The sequence below is a fragment of the Monopterus albus genome, unplaced genomic scaffold (genome assembly GCF_001952655.1).
Source record: "Monopterus albus unplaced genomic scaffold, M_albus_1.0 scaffold24.1, whole genome shotgun sequence".
Classification (NCBI taxonomy): Eukaryota; Metazoa; Chordata; class Actinopteri; order Synbranchiformes; family Synbranchidae; genus Monopterus; species Monopterus albus.
Window position 1 is genome coordinate 772,680 of NW_018127904.1, and position 16,136 is coordinate 788,815.

General features: G+C 42.6%; 1 protein-coding gene across 5 annotated transcripts in view; it reads right to left on the reverse strand.

Moving 5' to 3' along the window:
* The window catches only part of pkp4 (plakophilin 4), an 80,094-nt gene that overhangs the window by 8,761 nt on the left and 55,197 nt on the right, over positions 1-16,136 (reverse strand). For all 5 annotated transcript variants that reach the window (XM_020594831.1, XM_020594834.1, XM_020594832.1 and 2 more), the window contains 5 exons: positions 12,038-12,208; positions 8,778-8,988; positions 7,559-7,691; positions 5,958-6,171; positions 356-539 (listed from right to left, as the gene is read on the reverse strand). In XM_020594831.1, the coding sequence (XP_020450487.1) occupies positions 356-539; positions 5,958-6,171; positions 7,559-7,691; positions 8,778-8,988; positions 12,038-12,208 (913 nt within the window). The remainder of the gene's footprint in view (positions 1-355; positions 540-5,957; positions 6,172-7,558; positions 7,692-8,777; positions 8,989-12,037; positions 12,209-16,136) is intronic.

Genomic DNA, 16,136 nt, shown 5'->3' on the forward strand with positions numbered 1-16,136 from the left:
GGCTTCGAAACAGAAACAAGAAAGGTCAAGATTCTTGCTATCAGACTAAAACATGCCCATTCAAACACCAATTTTAATGTCATTTTTTTCTGATGTTGGATATTAAAGCGACTACATAGAGCAAAATACCCCAATTTCTGATACTGTTTGCTATGTAAATGTGTTTTCTCTTAACACACTAAAAAAAAAACTTTGGCTTTTTTGTTTGTGGTGGGTCACTCTGGTAAGCAAAGACAACATTATTGTGGCTATTTTACAGAGGAGCCACAGGATGAGCTCATTCCTTTTTAGATGTAATAGCGTAACATGTCCACAGTGGGGTGCTAGTGCCAAGTGTGTTCATCAGGTGGTTCACCTCAGACAGCCTGTGGTGTTCCTCAGCACCAAGGAGGAGTGAAACTTCAGCTTGTGGTCGTCATCGAAGGTGGAGCTGCTCCATCCAGAGTGAGGGATGATCACAGTGTTGGTCAGAGTCGTTAAGGCGTCCCGAATGATTGTCATCTTGACGGCATCGCACGACGACAGGTTCCACAGCACACCTGTGGAGACCCCCGCACGCAAACACAGGCATTTAGAAGCAGGCACTCAAACTTCCAGTCATGTCAGCTGCCATGTGCAGTTAGGGTAGTTCCCAGCGACTTGTGCTTTTAATAGCTCAGTTTGTGACAGCAGGCCCATGGGAAAAAAACTATACATACAAACAAGCACAGACAGACGAGTGAACGACGAGTCAGAAATGAAAGCACCGAGGCATTAGACATTTAAGGGGAAATTTAAAAAAAAAAGGACAAGGCAGGGATCCATATGGCATGGGCTCTGCCATTTGAAATGAAATATAAGTAATATAAAATCTTTAGAAATTAGGCCTGCATTTCACTCAGTTAAAATATACTTTAGGTAACCACTGATAATCATGCACAGGCCTGGCAGTCTTTGATGCTGCATCTGTCAGGGATTATCTGTCATGTAGCATGTTCTTCTAATTAGATGGCTGTTGGTTTACAGTAAGGCACAGGCTGACGTCTGCTGGCTACCAGTAACCTTGCAGGAGGCCACTTCTGCTTCTACTGCAATCTACTGAAAAGACATAGGATTTCATACATGGGTGATGCTCAAAAATACCACCACAACAAAACATTAAAGTGCAAGTACAGTATGTGTGTTTGTAACCCAACTGCTTCATGATTTATGCATGATGTTTTGCTCTTGTTTTGGCTCTTTAACTCTAGCCTTGGCTTGTAAATGCAGAACGCACTACATGACATACAGGACAGGCTATTACACTGAACTCAGCCTGTATTTGTGTATGTATTTTGTATACAAGAACACCTCAGTTGGAGGTCAAAAGCAATTATTAGCTTTTTCAACCTCACTGTTTATTTTCTCTCAACACGCTGTTCCTTCTCTCTCGTTAACTGAACCAATGAAGGCAATAATATGTCTATAATATGGCCCAGGAGCCCAATTCAGACACACTGATGGCAAGAAGCTATACAGACAGATAGGTATATGCCTGGCAAACAATGTCTCTGCCTGTTATATAATCAGAAAATGTTTTAAACTTACCACTGCATTATTAGCACTAGAGTAAAGTGCTTTGAAACCCATTTGAATCCTTAAGCGAACTCTCATTATTTCATATGCTTTGACAGAATATCAAGGCACAGCTGAGAATTAGGTGATTGTTGGCTCTTGAATGTTAAAATGCAGCTTTGCTAGCAGTGTGGGGCTGCATGCCGAAACCCTGGTATCAGGTGATCTAGCATCTCTGCTCTACCCAGGCAGTGGGATACATTTCAATCCAATCCATCCGTGGTTATCGACCTCTGTTGCTCACGCCAGCACATTCAGATTTGCGTTTGCCTTTCTCACATAATTCTCAGAACTGCCATGAAATATAATGCAGTGATAAGGTTAACTCTCATGTCTGCTGACCAACTTTCCTGGTTCTTTTAACTCTACAGCAGCAGCAGCCCCCCTCCACACACACACACACACTAATGTCAGTTTGTAGAAATGAAACATTCTCCGACATTCTCCGTGAGTTTTCAATCTGGCTCTGTGGCATGCCACAGATAGGCCAGTTCACTGAGGTGTGGCCGACAACGTTGTCAGTGACACCAGCAGCAGTACCCATAAGTCATATCTGGCAGATGTAGAAGACCTGTGTGTGTGTGTGTGTGAGTGTGTATAAACAGTCCTAAACCTTGTTCTCTGCTCAGTGGCATGTTCTCAGGTGTCTTGGCCTGGTTCTGTAACACTGCTGTGACACCCAGGCACAGCTAAACTCAAGAGCTCCAGGTGGGAGGAAGAGAGGCTCCGAGAGATGGTGAAAAAATATAAATGTCTCCAACAGCTGAAGCACTGATCCAAAAACTAACTCAACTGAAAACTAGATGGACATTTGTTTTTACACGTGGCAGCACAGCCGCGACAGGTTCTGGGGCTTTGATGCATTAACTGGCCAGGAGGGATTGCTATTTGTTTGACTATAGTCTGATGGCCCTGACACCATGAACCAATAGTCAGATGGGCGACAGGACATTGGGCAATCATTGACTGTCTGTGGTTGAAAGTGGCCCATTGAGTTTGTAGTGTGTCTGGCACCACTGGTCTTTCTTTGGCTAGCAAAGCTAGGTTTTGTTCATAGCAGAGCTACACTGCCATGCTTCTAGTCTTTGTGTTAAGTGAGACTAAACACATATCAGATCTACACCTTCTCTACACAGAAATTAGTCAAGTGACTGGATCCCAAAATGTTTGACGACTCCTTTGACCGTTACAGTCTCTTAAATCACAGGTCGGCATGTGATCAACTTTGTCAGGTGAAGCAATAACTGCATGAGCATTTAATCGGTGAAAAGCTGCTGATCATCCAGAAACGGCCTGGTTTATTAACCTTTCCATTTTTGGAAGTTGAACTGGAAACGTGTCAATGTTGCATCGACTAAACCTCAGACAAACAGTTTGCTGTGTACTCCAGAGGTTAGGGGGCGTTTCTCATTTTCTCCCTCACGCAGTTGAAGTCGGTGCATTGCTGCTATATCTGGATTTATTTTTGGATCGAATTAAGTTTTTCATTTTTCAGTTGATCACATCTTTACCTCCACCTCCTTCACTCTCCACCATAACAAACACAGCATTTGATGCCATCACTCTATTCTGGATTTCTGTGTAAACTGGAAGTACTTCAGCTTGTTCAAAGTAGTGTTAGTGTTACAAATGAGTAAATGGAGTACCACATATCAGTTCACCAGCTTCTGATGTGCTGATTGCATTCAATAGCATCTTGTATCTGGAGCAAAATTCTAAAAAAACCATCATCTTTACTGTTTTTAGTTACATTTCACTGCTTTACACAGTGTAGATCTGCAGGTTTTAATTTCAGAGTCTGGTGTTAAGGTGCTGCTGACTGAGGAATTTAGCATGTTATCAAATGCCATCACCTCTCTGAAAATACCACTATACTCACTGCAACTCGAAATCTGCACACCAAAATAAATATGATTAGAAAAATGAGCCAGCTAAAGTACAACTATTGTGAAGTTATAAGTGATATTAAAACAGGAAGGGTACAAATTTATATGCAACTAGAGATAAGGAGTTTGTAAGTTCATCACGGAACCAAACAAGATCCAGAGATCAGTCTTTTCTAGCATCAGAAAAGGAGTGTAGCAGAAGTGGTGAGTACAGGCCGGCCACATCTGTGATCTCCTAAATGACTATTGAATGAATGACTATTATTGTTTTTCTGTAAAAACAAAGAATTATCTTTAAATAAACTCAGTGGAACTACACAGTAGCTTAGTTTGCCAAAGTATAGCCAAGATAAGAGAAGCTAGATAACATCTAACACAGGACAGACTGCCTGTGAGTGCCAGTTTCAGGAGTTAATGACAGTACTGTACTGTTGGCTTGGCCTTTTAACCTTAAGGGCTGATGGAAGACAGAACAATAACCACAACAGCTGCTACAAGATGAGGCAGGTAAGGGAGCTAAGACCCCATACAGCATGCCCTCGACATGACCCCCTAACCTGAAGCAGCTAGCCATTAATGGAGTGTAGCCGACAGCCAGACCTCACTAGTGGAGTCGAGAAGGAGCCACAGACACAACGGGAACCTCAGTGACCTGACAACTGGTTGCCTGCTTAACTACCTTCAACAACACTGCTTGACAAGCTGTTATGATTCAAACTGCTAGTACTGCCGAAAACAGCGCTTATATAAGTAGAACAGAGCTGCGGGTGAGTGAATGGTTTCCGTCTGCTCCACTTAAAGCTGTGTTGTGGGATGCCCTTGTCATCCACCTGAAAGCTCTTCATGTGGATTGTTCTCATCAGCTGTAATTAACCTGATGTGAGGCAGCAGTACTGACCTTTCCTAATTGCTCCCCATCCCGGGGCCTATACTACCAATTAGCAACAGCAGCCTCCCTGACTAATGGATGAAAGAAAGAAAAAAAAAAAACGAACTCACATTAAAGCTGCTCACTCTGACTGGGCAACACATGTCTGCACAATGTTGAATGATGGGAATGAAGAGAGACATTTCTGAGGTTTTTAGCCATAAAAAGTGATTGTGCTTCAATTTAAGCACCAGTATGAGCAGAGACAAATTATGCTCTTTTAAAATGTTGATTATTTTCACCTCTGCTATGTGGTAAGCAACGGAAACAGACACTTAACTGAAACAAGAAACTAAAGCCAGTCTCTTCCCAGACGATAAAGTGAGGCTCCAGGTGTATTGTTTTTCCTCAGGACCACTGGACTGTAACCTAAGACCATGTTAGAGCGGGGGCTGAAGCCGACCGCAAACAGCTAAGTCAGCCACCTGGGAGCCAAATGTCTTGGCTCACTTATTTCTGTTGTGCTCCACCCTGATCCAAAACAACTGGGATTTACACCTTGTTTGTGGACAAACACAGAGACGACTGAGCCACACACCGTCTAACGCAGAGAGGAGGAGACCGACATGCAGGCCGTCAGGAACCGTTTTCAGCCAGTGAAGGAGCTACAGTCAATCTCTCAGCAGGGTAGGCAGTAAAAGAAAGCAATGGAAATGTGGTTTCATTTCTTTGCATAGATCATATGCAGCAGTAACAACAGAAAGGAAAAGCTTCTGTGACTCAGTTACTAAGACATTCATAATCTGAGGACCGACCACGGTAAGCAGCCAGTTTAACTGTTTAGTCAGAATATCTTAATTCACACCGATCCTATAAGAGCAATAAAGTATTACTAACCACTATATGCAAGGGCAGACAAATTCAGAGACCACTTTAAAAGGCATGAGCAGCCTAACCAACCCACTACTGTCACAGTCTCTGGTCTGTCAGGTTAATAATTCATCATATCTTGCACAAGCTGTGTCATGCTCAACCATACGATGGATCTCTGATGTGGGCCCACGAAGCAGTCGACAAGGGGGTAAATAACTGTAGTGATAAGACTACTACTATTACATATAATAATTACATATTGATCTAAATGTTTTTTTCTCTCTTTCTTTTGAGTTATTTAAATAATTACAAATTATAAATTGTGTTTTGATGCTTTGATAACATTGTTAATAGAAATTTTCATGCCCTTTGAACTGAACTGAACTGAACCGTTTAAACTACTAGCCGATCAATTATTCAATCAACCAAAATTTAGAAGACAATTCTGGCAATTGATGACTCATTTAAGTCATCTCCCATATGAATATGTCAAACATTCTGTGGTTCCAGTCTCTTAAATGTAAGAATGTGTTCATTTTTTCTGTTTTTATGAGTGCAAATTCTTTGACTACTACTTTGAAAAAGAGCAAGCAATCACCAGAATTATCATTAGTTGCAGATAAAAGGAAATGTAATTTTACATACTTTGTGCAACAGATAAAGGGCCAATCTATCAAGCTTAGAATTCACTCCAGGTCATATACTGCACACCTGTCGCCCTCCTGATGCTGACGTACCTGTGACGAGCTCCCGTACTTCTGCATCTACAGTCTTTCTCAGCAGCCGGAGCAGAGCCGGGATGCCTCCAGCGTTCCTCACAGAAATCTTATTGTCATCTGATGCTTTGCCAAAAACAAGGTTCCTCAGAGCCCCACACGAATTCCTCTGTACCTCAAGGACCTTGTGGTCTAGTAGGTCCACCAGGTGTTTGATTCCGCCCAGTCGACACACCTGTAGACAGAGTGAATGAGATCACATACTATTAACAGGTGGGAAGTGATTCAAACTAGGGGTCAGAACGCTCCAGCTTATATATGTTAGTCATTTCATGTGACGAGAATTTACGCACGGAATTTTTTCATACCAGTTACAAATGATGTTGAAACATAATGTTAATTTATGACAGTAAAAAAAAAAAGCCTTAACCACATGAGATGGTTGTTTGAATAGATTACATTTACATTTTTTTTCTGGTGCAAAGAATAATAATACTAAGCTTTCTGCTTTTTCACTGCATGAGCATAAATCATTTTGTGACACTGACATTTGGCATCTGAGAATAAAACCTCCATTCTCCATATCTGATGTCTTATTCGTCTTTGTGGGCCTTCCTATGAAAACTTTACTTATTTCTCCAAATTGCATTGCACGGAGAAAGGATGAGCTTGACCTTTAATGTTTGAGGAAGAAAGAGGTGGAACAACAAATTCCTGTGCCTATTTAGTTTTTTCTTTTTTAACTGTGGGCTGTGGATCTTGTTTTTCATTGGCTTATGGAATGACTGGGTAGTGTGAATGCATCTTTGTGTCAGATTTAATCTCTTCAAAGACGCCGACACCTCCGGAGGCAGTGCAAGTTCTCTACTCAACTGTGAGGCTCGGCAGAATGACCCTGCTTTGGCTTAAAAATACACAAATGATCAGTAGCATACTGAATGACAGCTGTTCTCAGGTATAGTGATGCTAACACATTTTAATGTAGTGCATTAAGATGCCAATAATTGCTAATTAGTATTAAATGCACTACTACGTAGAGGATTACTGCAATGCCATTAGTTAAAATCAATGTTAAGATATCCTAATCAGTGTTAATAGACGTTAATATATTTCAGATTGGGCCAGAGTGGTGGACAGTGCCCTCTCTAGAGCTGAGCTAATAATTGGATTTTAAAGAAATCTGCTGTTAATTAAAAGTTGGATCTGTATTTTTTATTTTATTTTTTAAAACTGACTTCACAGCTACAACAAGCACAGAAGGTCAAAAGCTGAACCAGAATATTAGTCTGGTTCACAATGAACGGTTTGTGACTCAATTTTAACTGTCCGTCTTTGTTTTCTCTTCCAAATAAATACAGCTCACTTGGGGGCTTTGTTTACAACTTGTCTGATTATCACAAATTGAAACAATGCTGCCGCATTTGAGTGCAACAGAACAACTAGGTGGAGCCACCAAAATAAATCAAAGTTGTAATAAACTGAAGCCTCCCTTTAAACAATGTACAACTGGCACTGATAAATGCGCATGCATCTTCACAGTGTGTAAGAATTATCAGAAGCTGAGGTGCGTTGACAAAGTCAATCTAACAAGGCACATATGGGATCAGTGACACAATGCCTACCTCAGCCTTGATTCGATTATCGCCAAAGCACAGGTGCTGCAGGTAGGCGGCCGCATTGGCCTGCACTGAGGGGAAGTGGTGCTGCAGCATGTGAATCACCTCCGTTAGCTCTGGGTCACGCCACGCAAACTCCCTAAAGACAGGGGCGGGACACAAAGGCATCGGCATGACGACAGAGGCAGTAACCAAGCTGTTCCCTTAAAAAAAATAAAAATAAAAATCACAGTCCCAGTCTCCGGGAAATTACATTCACATCCAGGACTATCCAACAATCCACTTCTGTCACACTTGGATTACTGTTATTCTCTGTGCAGTACACATTGTCTGGACTCACCCAGAAGTCAATAAAAAACACTGTTGTACTATATATCTACCACCATGTTGCCTATCTAATTTTCTTCTATTATTTAATACAGACTATATAAGTGAGACAAACGTGTCCAGAACTAGGTGACAAAACCAGATTACTGGTGTTTGACTTGTGGCAGAAACTCTATTGCACCACTGAGGGTGAATTAGACACACCAAAACCCCAGGCTGGGCAAACTGCTTTTATCTTTATTAAATCACAGCACAAACACCCAAAGCTGAAAAATACACTGGACGATTTCTCTGAACAGGAATCTTGTTCAACAAATATCCTAGGGGATGTTTTACGCCGGTGCACTTTCTGAATGGCCCCTAGTGCGTTCACATCATGAAGCCACACCACAGCAACATACACAGGTGGAAACAAAGCTCCCAGTGTACAAAAGGTCAGAGGTTTACCACATGGGGTAACCCGCTCTATACGCTTACACACGCCTGTACGAAAGGAGCAGGAGCAGCACTTTATTGCTAAGCGGCCAGGCATAGCTCTCTGTTTGAACAGTAAGAGGACACCGGTGTTGACCCAGCAGAACAGGCAGTCCCTTTGGATGACTGGTCCGTGCTACGTTACATTGGTTACTTACCAAGTACTATGTTTAAATCAAATCAAATTTTATTAGTGTAGCACCAAATCCCCCTTGAGCAAGCTCTTGGCAACAGTGGGGAGGAAGAACTCCTTTTAACAGAAGAACCCTCCGACAGACCCCGGCTCTTGGTGGGCGGCCTTCTGCCTCGACCGGTTGGGGTGAGTGGATAGAGGAGAGACAAAAGAAGAAAAGCAACACAACAAACAACAACAGACACTGCAAACAGTTCAGAAACTCGGCACACAAATTTGAACAGCGCTCACCTGGGATCCTTCTGAATACTGTCTATGGAGGGGGAGCGGGGCGCACCGTCAGCCATGACAATAGCCTGGTGAGGATAGCTGGGATCAGAGGGCTGGTACTGGGCAGAGCGATACGGATCAGCATAGGTGGCTGCTGTGCTAAGAACATAGTTGTTTCTTTGGTAGGTCATGGTGCTACGCTGGCTTGATGTCCGCTGGAGACTCCCCACACCTGATGGTCAAAAAAACAACACATTCAGAGACAGTTTTAGAAATCACACATGTGGGCTGACAAAGCTATGTTAGTGGAGATCAGCGGATCTTTTCAGCTAAACTAAATCAGTGGCATAAAACCAACCAAGCTGAAAACACAAACAGACAAAGCACATTTTCAAAGCTGGAACCAATTATTGATGAGGAGAAAACACAGCTCCCACAGTTCCACAGAGCCACAAAATCTTCTTCAAAGGCCTGTCTGCTTCTTGTTTTGTTTTTACGAGACTGTTTAGCTGGAGGGATCTACAGGTTTTTAAAGAGGACAGGAAGCCTCAACCTGCTCGACAATCCAGAAATCCTTCCCTCACTGCCTTCTTGCTCCTTTGTATTCTTAGGCTAACTTTGCCAATCACAACAGAGAGATAACGGTAAACCATGAGCAGCAACAAAAACAGTCACTACTAAAGCAGAAGCATCACAAACATGCAGAGAAATCATCCTTCCAGACACGGTGTCCAGTATTCAGCCTGCCAGCATCTCGTTTCAGTCATCTTTCCTCTTTTCAGTCGCTTCAAGTAATATTATGACCTAGTTTGATAACACAGAGGGTCACAAACACAGAACCGCATAAAGAAGCCCTCCTTCTCACCAGGGCCACATGATGTGTGGCAGCGTGACTGCTGTGCTGGCCAGATCTCTATCAGCCATCCAAAAGGACTGCGCATGTGTGTGATCAAAATCCCGCCTACCACGAACCAAGGCGTCAACTTGAAGGGCTGTTCCAAAAACACAATTTCTCACATCAGTGCACTTCTATGTTGGGCACCAGTGCTACCCTGCACAAAATGTAACCTACAAGGGCTAAAAGTAGTGGAAGACAAATTACAAACACAGTGGAATATTGCTGTTCTAGTGGAACTATTCCTCATCTTTTGTGCCAAGGATCAATATTTCTATTTAACATTTAAAAAAATTCTTGATGCCACCTGCATAAAAATGTACAGTGCAAAGCCAAAGACAACACAAAAAGCTTGTGGGAGAAAATGATGCCCTAAAATTTCATTTAACAACATAAAGAACACTCTAGGATCTAATTGGATTTTCTAATAAGGCAGCTCTTACAAAGACTCCATATTGAACAACTTCTCTGGCTCCGCTCGTCTTTTTGCAATATACCTGGCAAAAACACATCTGTGGGGCTTCTCAACGGCATCAATAGCAGTTATTAGAGAACTTAGCAGTCTAAGCAGATCTCTAGTGTGCCAAGGCTGAATGGAGTGTGTGTGTGCCAGCGCAAACTAAGCATATGTATTTGATTCAGGAGGGAGGATGAGAGAAGAATGCCAACATCAGGGGAGCTGGAGGAGAGCGAGCTGTAGACGCAGCTAACCAAGCTGTCCCCTGGCTCCTTCATCCCTCTTCTTATTCTCAATGTTACACACGGGTAATGGACTCCTTTGTGGCAGGATGACATATCAGTACCAGCCTAATAACTCATGTCTCACCCTCTCTCTCTGACAGTGGAGGGAGGAAGGAAAGGGAGGCGGGGCAGGAGGGGGTGACAGGCAGAAAAACAGAAAGCAACAGAGAAAAGCAAGCAAGAAAAAGATGCATAACATATAGAGTGCTGAGCGGCAGAGGGACAGAGACATGGTGGTGCTCAAGGAAGACAATACACCAGATTCAAGAGCCCCAAATTAAATGGCTAAGGTTGAGAAAATTTGAAAGGCAGCGAACATCTGTACAAGATAACAAGAAAGCGCTCTCGATGCAAAGATGAGTCGGCTTGAGATGAAAATGTTATGAGTGAAAAATTCTTTTGAAAATGCTTATCATGATCTGTGCAACTCTGCTGCATAGAGATACGGAGACAGCACGAGCAATAAAGAGAGGAAGATAGGTTTGGTAATAATTTGGAGTCTGAGCAGGTCACACAGCCTCAAAAAACAAAACACTATGTGTTGTTTGTTCACTACAGCAGCAGCAGTTGTTATTAAGCATATTATAAGACCCTGCCTCCACTGAAAAAGGCTCTTTCACATTCTCCTTTAATGTTTTACAATCATTTTAGCTAGTAAGTTGCATCAGTGTCATAATCAGACCAACCATGCAAAATTAGTAGTGACCACACAAACAGCCTGTAAAGTAACAGAAGTATACACACATACATATAGACAGATAGATAGACAGATAGATAGATAGACAGACAGAGAGATAGTGTGTAGAAATTGATGTTTTTGTGGAGTATGTTTGAGCTGTTGTTCCCTGTTGAGATGCTCCAAATTGACCTGTTCTTAGACAACAGTAGTTTCATCTGTATCAGGTGTTAGGATGTGACTCTAGCTTCACTAAAAACTACCTGTATGTTTGTGTTTCCAGACATTTGGGCGAGTGCACTTCAGACCTGTCTTTTGCAGCCTAAAGCAGCACTGGCGGCTGCAGTGCAGCCACAGTACAGTGAAAACTCAGTTGTGTAGGGCCTCAGAAATGCTCTGCCCTCTGCCATCGCTGAGATCAAGTCCCCCGAGGAGGAAAACATTGTTCTAAAGGAGCCGCCTGGAAAAAGGACTGAAGCAGGAAGAGCTGAGCCAGCTCCAACAGGAGTTCAAACAGAAAGATGAGCCTGCAACAGTGCAGAGATGAAAGGTGGAGGAGCACAATGCAGGAGGTGCAGGGTGAGAGGAAACTGCTCTGTGAGGAACAGCTCAGGAAGAAGGAGGCATGGTGGAAGGAGGAGGCCCAGCCTGGTGAACAGGTCAGCCTCCTCACCTCCAAGAACAAGGAGCTGCAGGTACAGGGCCTCAACTCACTGCTTCATCTTGTTTCATTCATTCTAAATTGTTTGTTTTAGATGAAATGAGAATTCATTTTTGGAGGTGGAATAAAAGGTTTCTCTCTTTTCAGGAGCCCATTCTCCAAACAAAGCAGGAGGAGAAAAAACATGGAAGAGCTAGAGAAAAAGAATGTGAAGAAAATAAAGGAGAACATGATAAGGAAGAGGAGAAAGAAAAGGAAAAGATGGAGAAAGATGGGGAAGAAAAGCATATGAATAACATGAAACCAACCCGAGGTGCTCCTGTAGAGGGTACCCTGCTGGGTGTGGCTGGGGCTGCGGTACAACGCACCCTGGAACGTCCGCTCCTCATAGATTGGTGCAATGTGGCGATCTGGGGACATGGCTGACCTTAAGTCCTGGCCCAGCTGGCTGTGTTGACTGGCATATGAGCTCCGTATTCCTGTGGATGTAGGAGAGTGGTTAGTGGATATGTAGTTAGCTGCAGAATGGTCCGGTGATTACAAAGAAAGCCTCATAACTGAAGCGTCAATGGTTTGAGCCCTGAGATCGAAACCTATCAATAAACTCTCCTGTGTAGAGTCAAAGTGTCATTGAGTAAGTTGCTGATTGACTTTCAGTTTATTTACTGTAAGTTCGTATCAGTTAGAACATACTGGTGTGCAATACAATGAGACAGATGACAGGAAAAGAAAAACAGTAGTTCTGCTTTTGATTACATTGTTTTTTCAGAGCATTCTGTGATTTTTGAACTATGTCCCTCACTTTCTAAGCAGCCACAGCTCTATGCGTATCATGTCTTTAGTTGAGCTTAAATGCAACACAACACAAAGACTTTAGTCAACATCTACTGTACATATGTTCTGTGGCAGATTGAAAGGAAATAACTAATACAGTTTGTATCCAACTCTAATGCACTAATTCAACCACAGATGAGGGCTGACCAGAGTCAACGATGCTGTACAAGGAAGAACGGGAATCAATCAGAGCATGGTCAAAGCAGATGTTGGGAAACATGTAGTACAATCAGCCGCCTGAGCCTCTGTAATCAGCAACAGGCTAACCTGTCCGAGGTGAGGAAAAGAAGCGCACAGGTGAGTGCAGCAATTAAAACTGCCTTCCAGACAGGTCACTGGAACAAGAGGCTCAGGGGGCTGCTTCAGGCAGCAAGTGCTGTCTGAGTAACAGCAGAGCAAGACAACAGCCACATCGCTTCCTCTGAATCCTTCTGTATACAGAAGACTGACAGCTATGAGGTCACCCATCAACCTCATCCCCTCACCTATCCACCCTCAAAATGCCTACGAAAAAAATTCTAGCACAAACACAGCACACGTGTTCTTCTTCAGATGTCATCCTTCATAACATTTTTATTTCAGTTTCTAGCAAAATAACTGAGCTAATGCTTGAAAATGGATGAAAACTACAGCATGATTCAGCCAATCATTCCCCTCCTTATATAAAACTAAGGGCTAAATGTTATTGTGTTATTTAAAAAGGCACGATAATGCTCAAGCTTTTACTGTAAAGTTCTGTACATGGCATGAGTGGTTATGGATTGCACATCATGTCATTTAAAGCTTTGATGGGTGCCGGGGAAAGCCGAGGATGACGTGGATACAGATTTGCTTTTCTTTAACCTCCATTCTTGTCAAACAAACCCACACATTCTGAGTGATCTACATGCCTGTGTTTGTGTTAAACCTCACATCACTCAAGCTCACTTGACTGTGAACCCCAGTGGACCAGTATACAGTTGGCAACAAACTGCTCGTTGCACATTTCACAACCTTCCAAATGTCACTTGGGCCCTCTCCAACTGCATTAGCACAGGCGCAGGCTGCTGTGAAACACCAATTCTCCCATACAGAACCAGCCAAATGAGGGATTCTTGTCATGGTTTCAGGCAGAGGAAATTAATAAATAAACATGTTTTCCTCCTTTGGGACCAGAGGGCCTGTGGGGGTAAGGCGGGGGAAGATTTTAGATGTAGACAGTCAGCTAGAACGAGGGTGACCTCTGAAGAAGATGCCAATATCTGGGTGGGCATCAGGCACCTTGGTCAAAGACCCTGCTAACCTCAAGCTACATAAATGCATAGCACTACTCAATTAACTAGATTGTTAAGATTATAAAAATTTACAATATGCTTTAGTCCAAATTATGTACTGGCTATGACTAGTTGATAGAGATGGCTAGTTTGTATTTTTGTGACGGAAAATGACAGCTTAGTGTGTATCAGTACTGCCTTTTTTGTTTTGCCACAGGGTACAGCCAGAGGGGTTAAGCAGGAGGTCTGGGAGAAATCTAGGTGGATGGCTACAGTTCTGGCCGGCTCCCGTGAGATTATCTTAGTAGAGCTTTCTCTTCTCACACACACCAATGTCCAAGTCAAGTCTACAGTGTAGGAATAAATGCTCTGTCAAAATATTACAGCCGAACTTGACCAGAAGTCTGAAGAGCAGGCATCCAAGTCTGATTTGGCTCTATTCCATTCAGCATGTTATAACAGTTACTGTACATAATAATAAAACATTTGGGCAATTTTTGTACTATTGCAAGTGCAAATTATTTAGACAGACGGATAAATACTTGACCCCAACGAAATTTTATGGTGTAAAGCAAAACTAACTTGTCAAGATTCTGTAATGTTTCAAAAAAAAAACTTTATCCTAAATGTAATTTTATCTCTGGCTATTTAGTTGCACCTCAGACATCCTCGGAAAGTAAACAAGGATGTGGAGACCAGTTACATGTTGAAGCTTTTTTCATTTGCTTATTTTGAAACCAAATCGAATGTCAAAAGTGTTTCTGCAGGTTTGAAGTGGTAACTAAAACTAAAACCAACTAAAAGAAGTCTGCCTAGTTTCATTATGCTTTGGTTATTCTCCTCCTCCTCCTGACCACATTACATTGGTGGGCCACTCTAAATTGTTTTATCTTCAGGCTGAACATCAGTTGCACTCCACACCTGCTACCAGGCTATTCATCCATAATTTAGGAAGTGCTTGGTGAAAAAAAAAACATTATTTCATATTTATTATTTTTAATTAGCCATTAAAAATGAATTCCTTTTAAACAAAGCCACTTAATGCAATGCTTTTAGTGCAGCTTAGAGGGTTTCACGTAATCCAGGTGAATGTTTCTTACGTTTCAGTCTGGTCAGTGGCTTATTGCTAAATAAACCATTGCGGCTGCTGTATGAAGTTAAGATTCATAATACTGGAGTTAATAAAAGCTTCTGTTCCAAGCAGCTCTGAGGCACAAAAGGGTTAAACTACATGTAAGGACTACCTGTAAACAAGTACTTTAAAATGGAAGGCATGCTGCTCTGCAGGGTACAGAGTAAAACAAAATAAAATAGAATAATGCTGCTGCTGTGAGCCACCGTGGCACGCTCAATAGCCCAGGAAGCCTTTGATTCGGTGGCGCTGCACACAATGGCCACTAGCTTGGCAGGAAATCAGTTCAGCTTCTCTTGTTCAAAGACTTGAAGGTGGTGGGGTTATGAAGAGAGAGGAGGCAGTCGGAAGACTTAAGGAAAGGCAGGAGCGACAGAGAAGAAAGCAAGAGAGAATGTAAGAGGGGGAGGGAGAGAAAGGAGGAAAACCAAAAGAGGGTTAATGAGGCCGTCGAGGACCACCAGAGATTTCTCATCCCTTGTAAAGCCAGCCCTCATGAAAGGGGCTTTTGGCTGTGACTGGGTGAGAGGGACACAATCTCCCAGGCACAGGAGCCTTCATGCATATTTCTCCCTCTCAGCAGTCTGACTCCTGAAAGCAGCAACATTCAAACAACCTTAGAGGAGACTAATCCGTCTACCTTCTTTATTCTGCTCCCCTGACAGAACCGCTGCAGTCACTTCTAAACGCATCTGCAAATCGTCAAGGAGAAATAACATAATGCTGTCTATTCAGGATGAACGGCCCACATTCCTGGTACATTATAGTCTGTTAATTCTCCCCCTCAGCCCTCTCACTGTGGCTTTAACAGATTACACTTGGCAGGCGCTATAGGTGAAGGGTGGTGGTAGCTTGGCACGTGCTTGCTCTGGAAAAGCAAAGACTTAAATGGATGCAGCTAATGGCGGTGCTTGGCAAAAATTATTTTCAAAAAAGCTCTTTAAACAAACAGGACAGCTGGCATGTTAACCAGTAAATCATTTTACATAAAGAACAAGCTATAAAAATAGAGTTAAAACTTTCATGGTGGCCTGGCTGTCAGATGGAGAACTCTTTCTCTGACCCACTCTGCTCTGAAATCAACATCAAGCATAATGAGCACATTATTGGAGACAATTTGTCTTCATTTTCCATTTCTCAGCAGCAGAGGGAAGGAATGACTTTCCTGCCAGTGACAGTGCAGGGAAC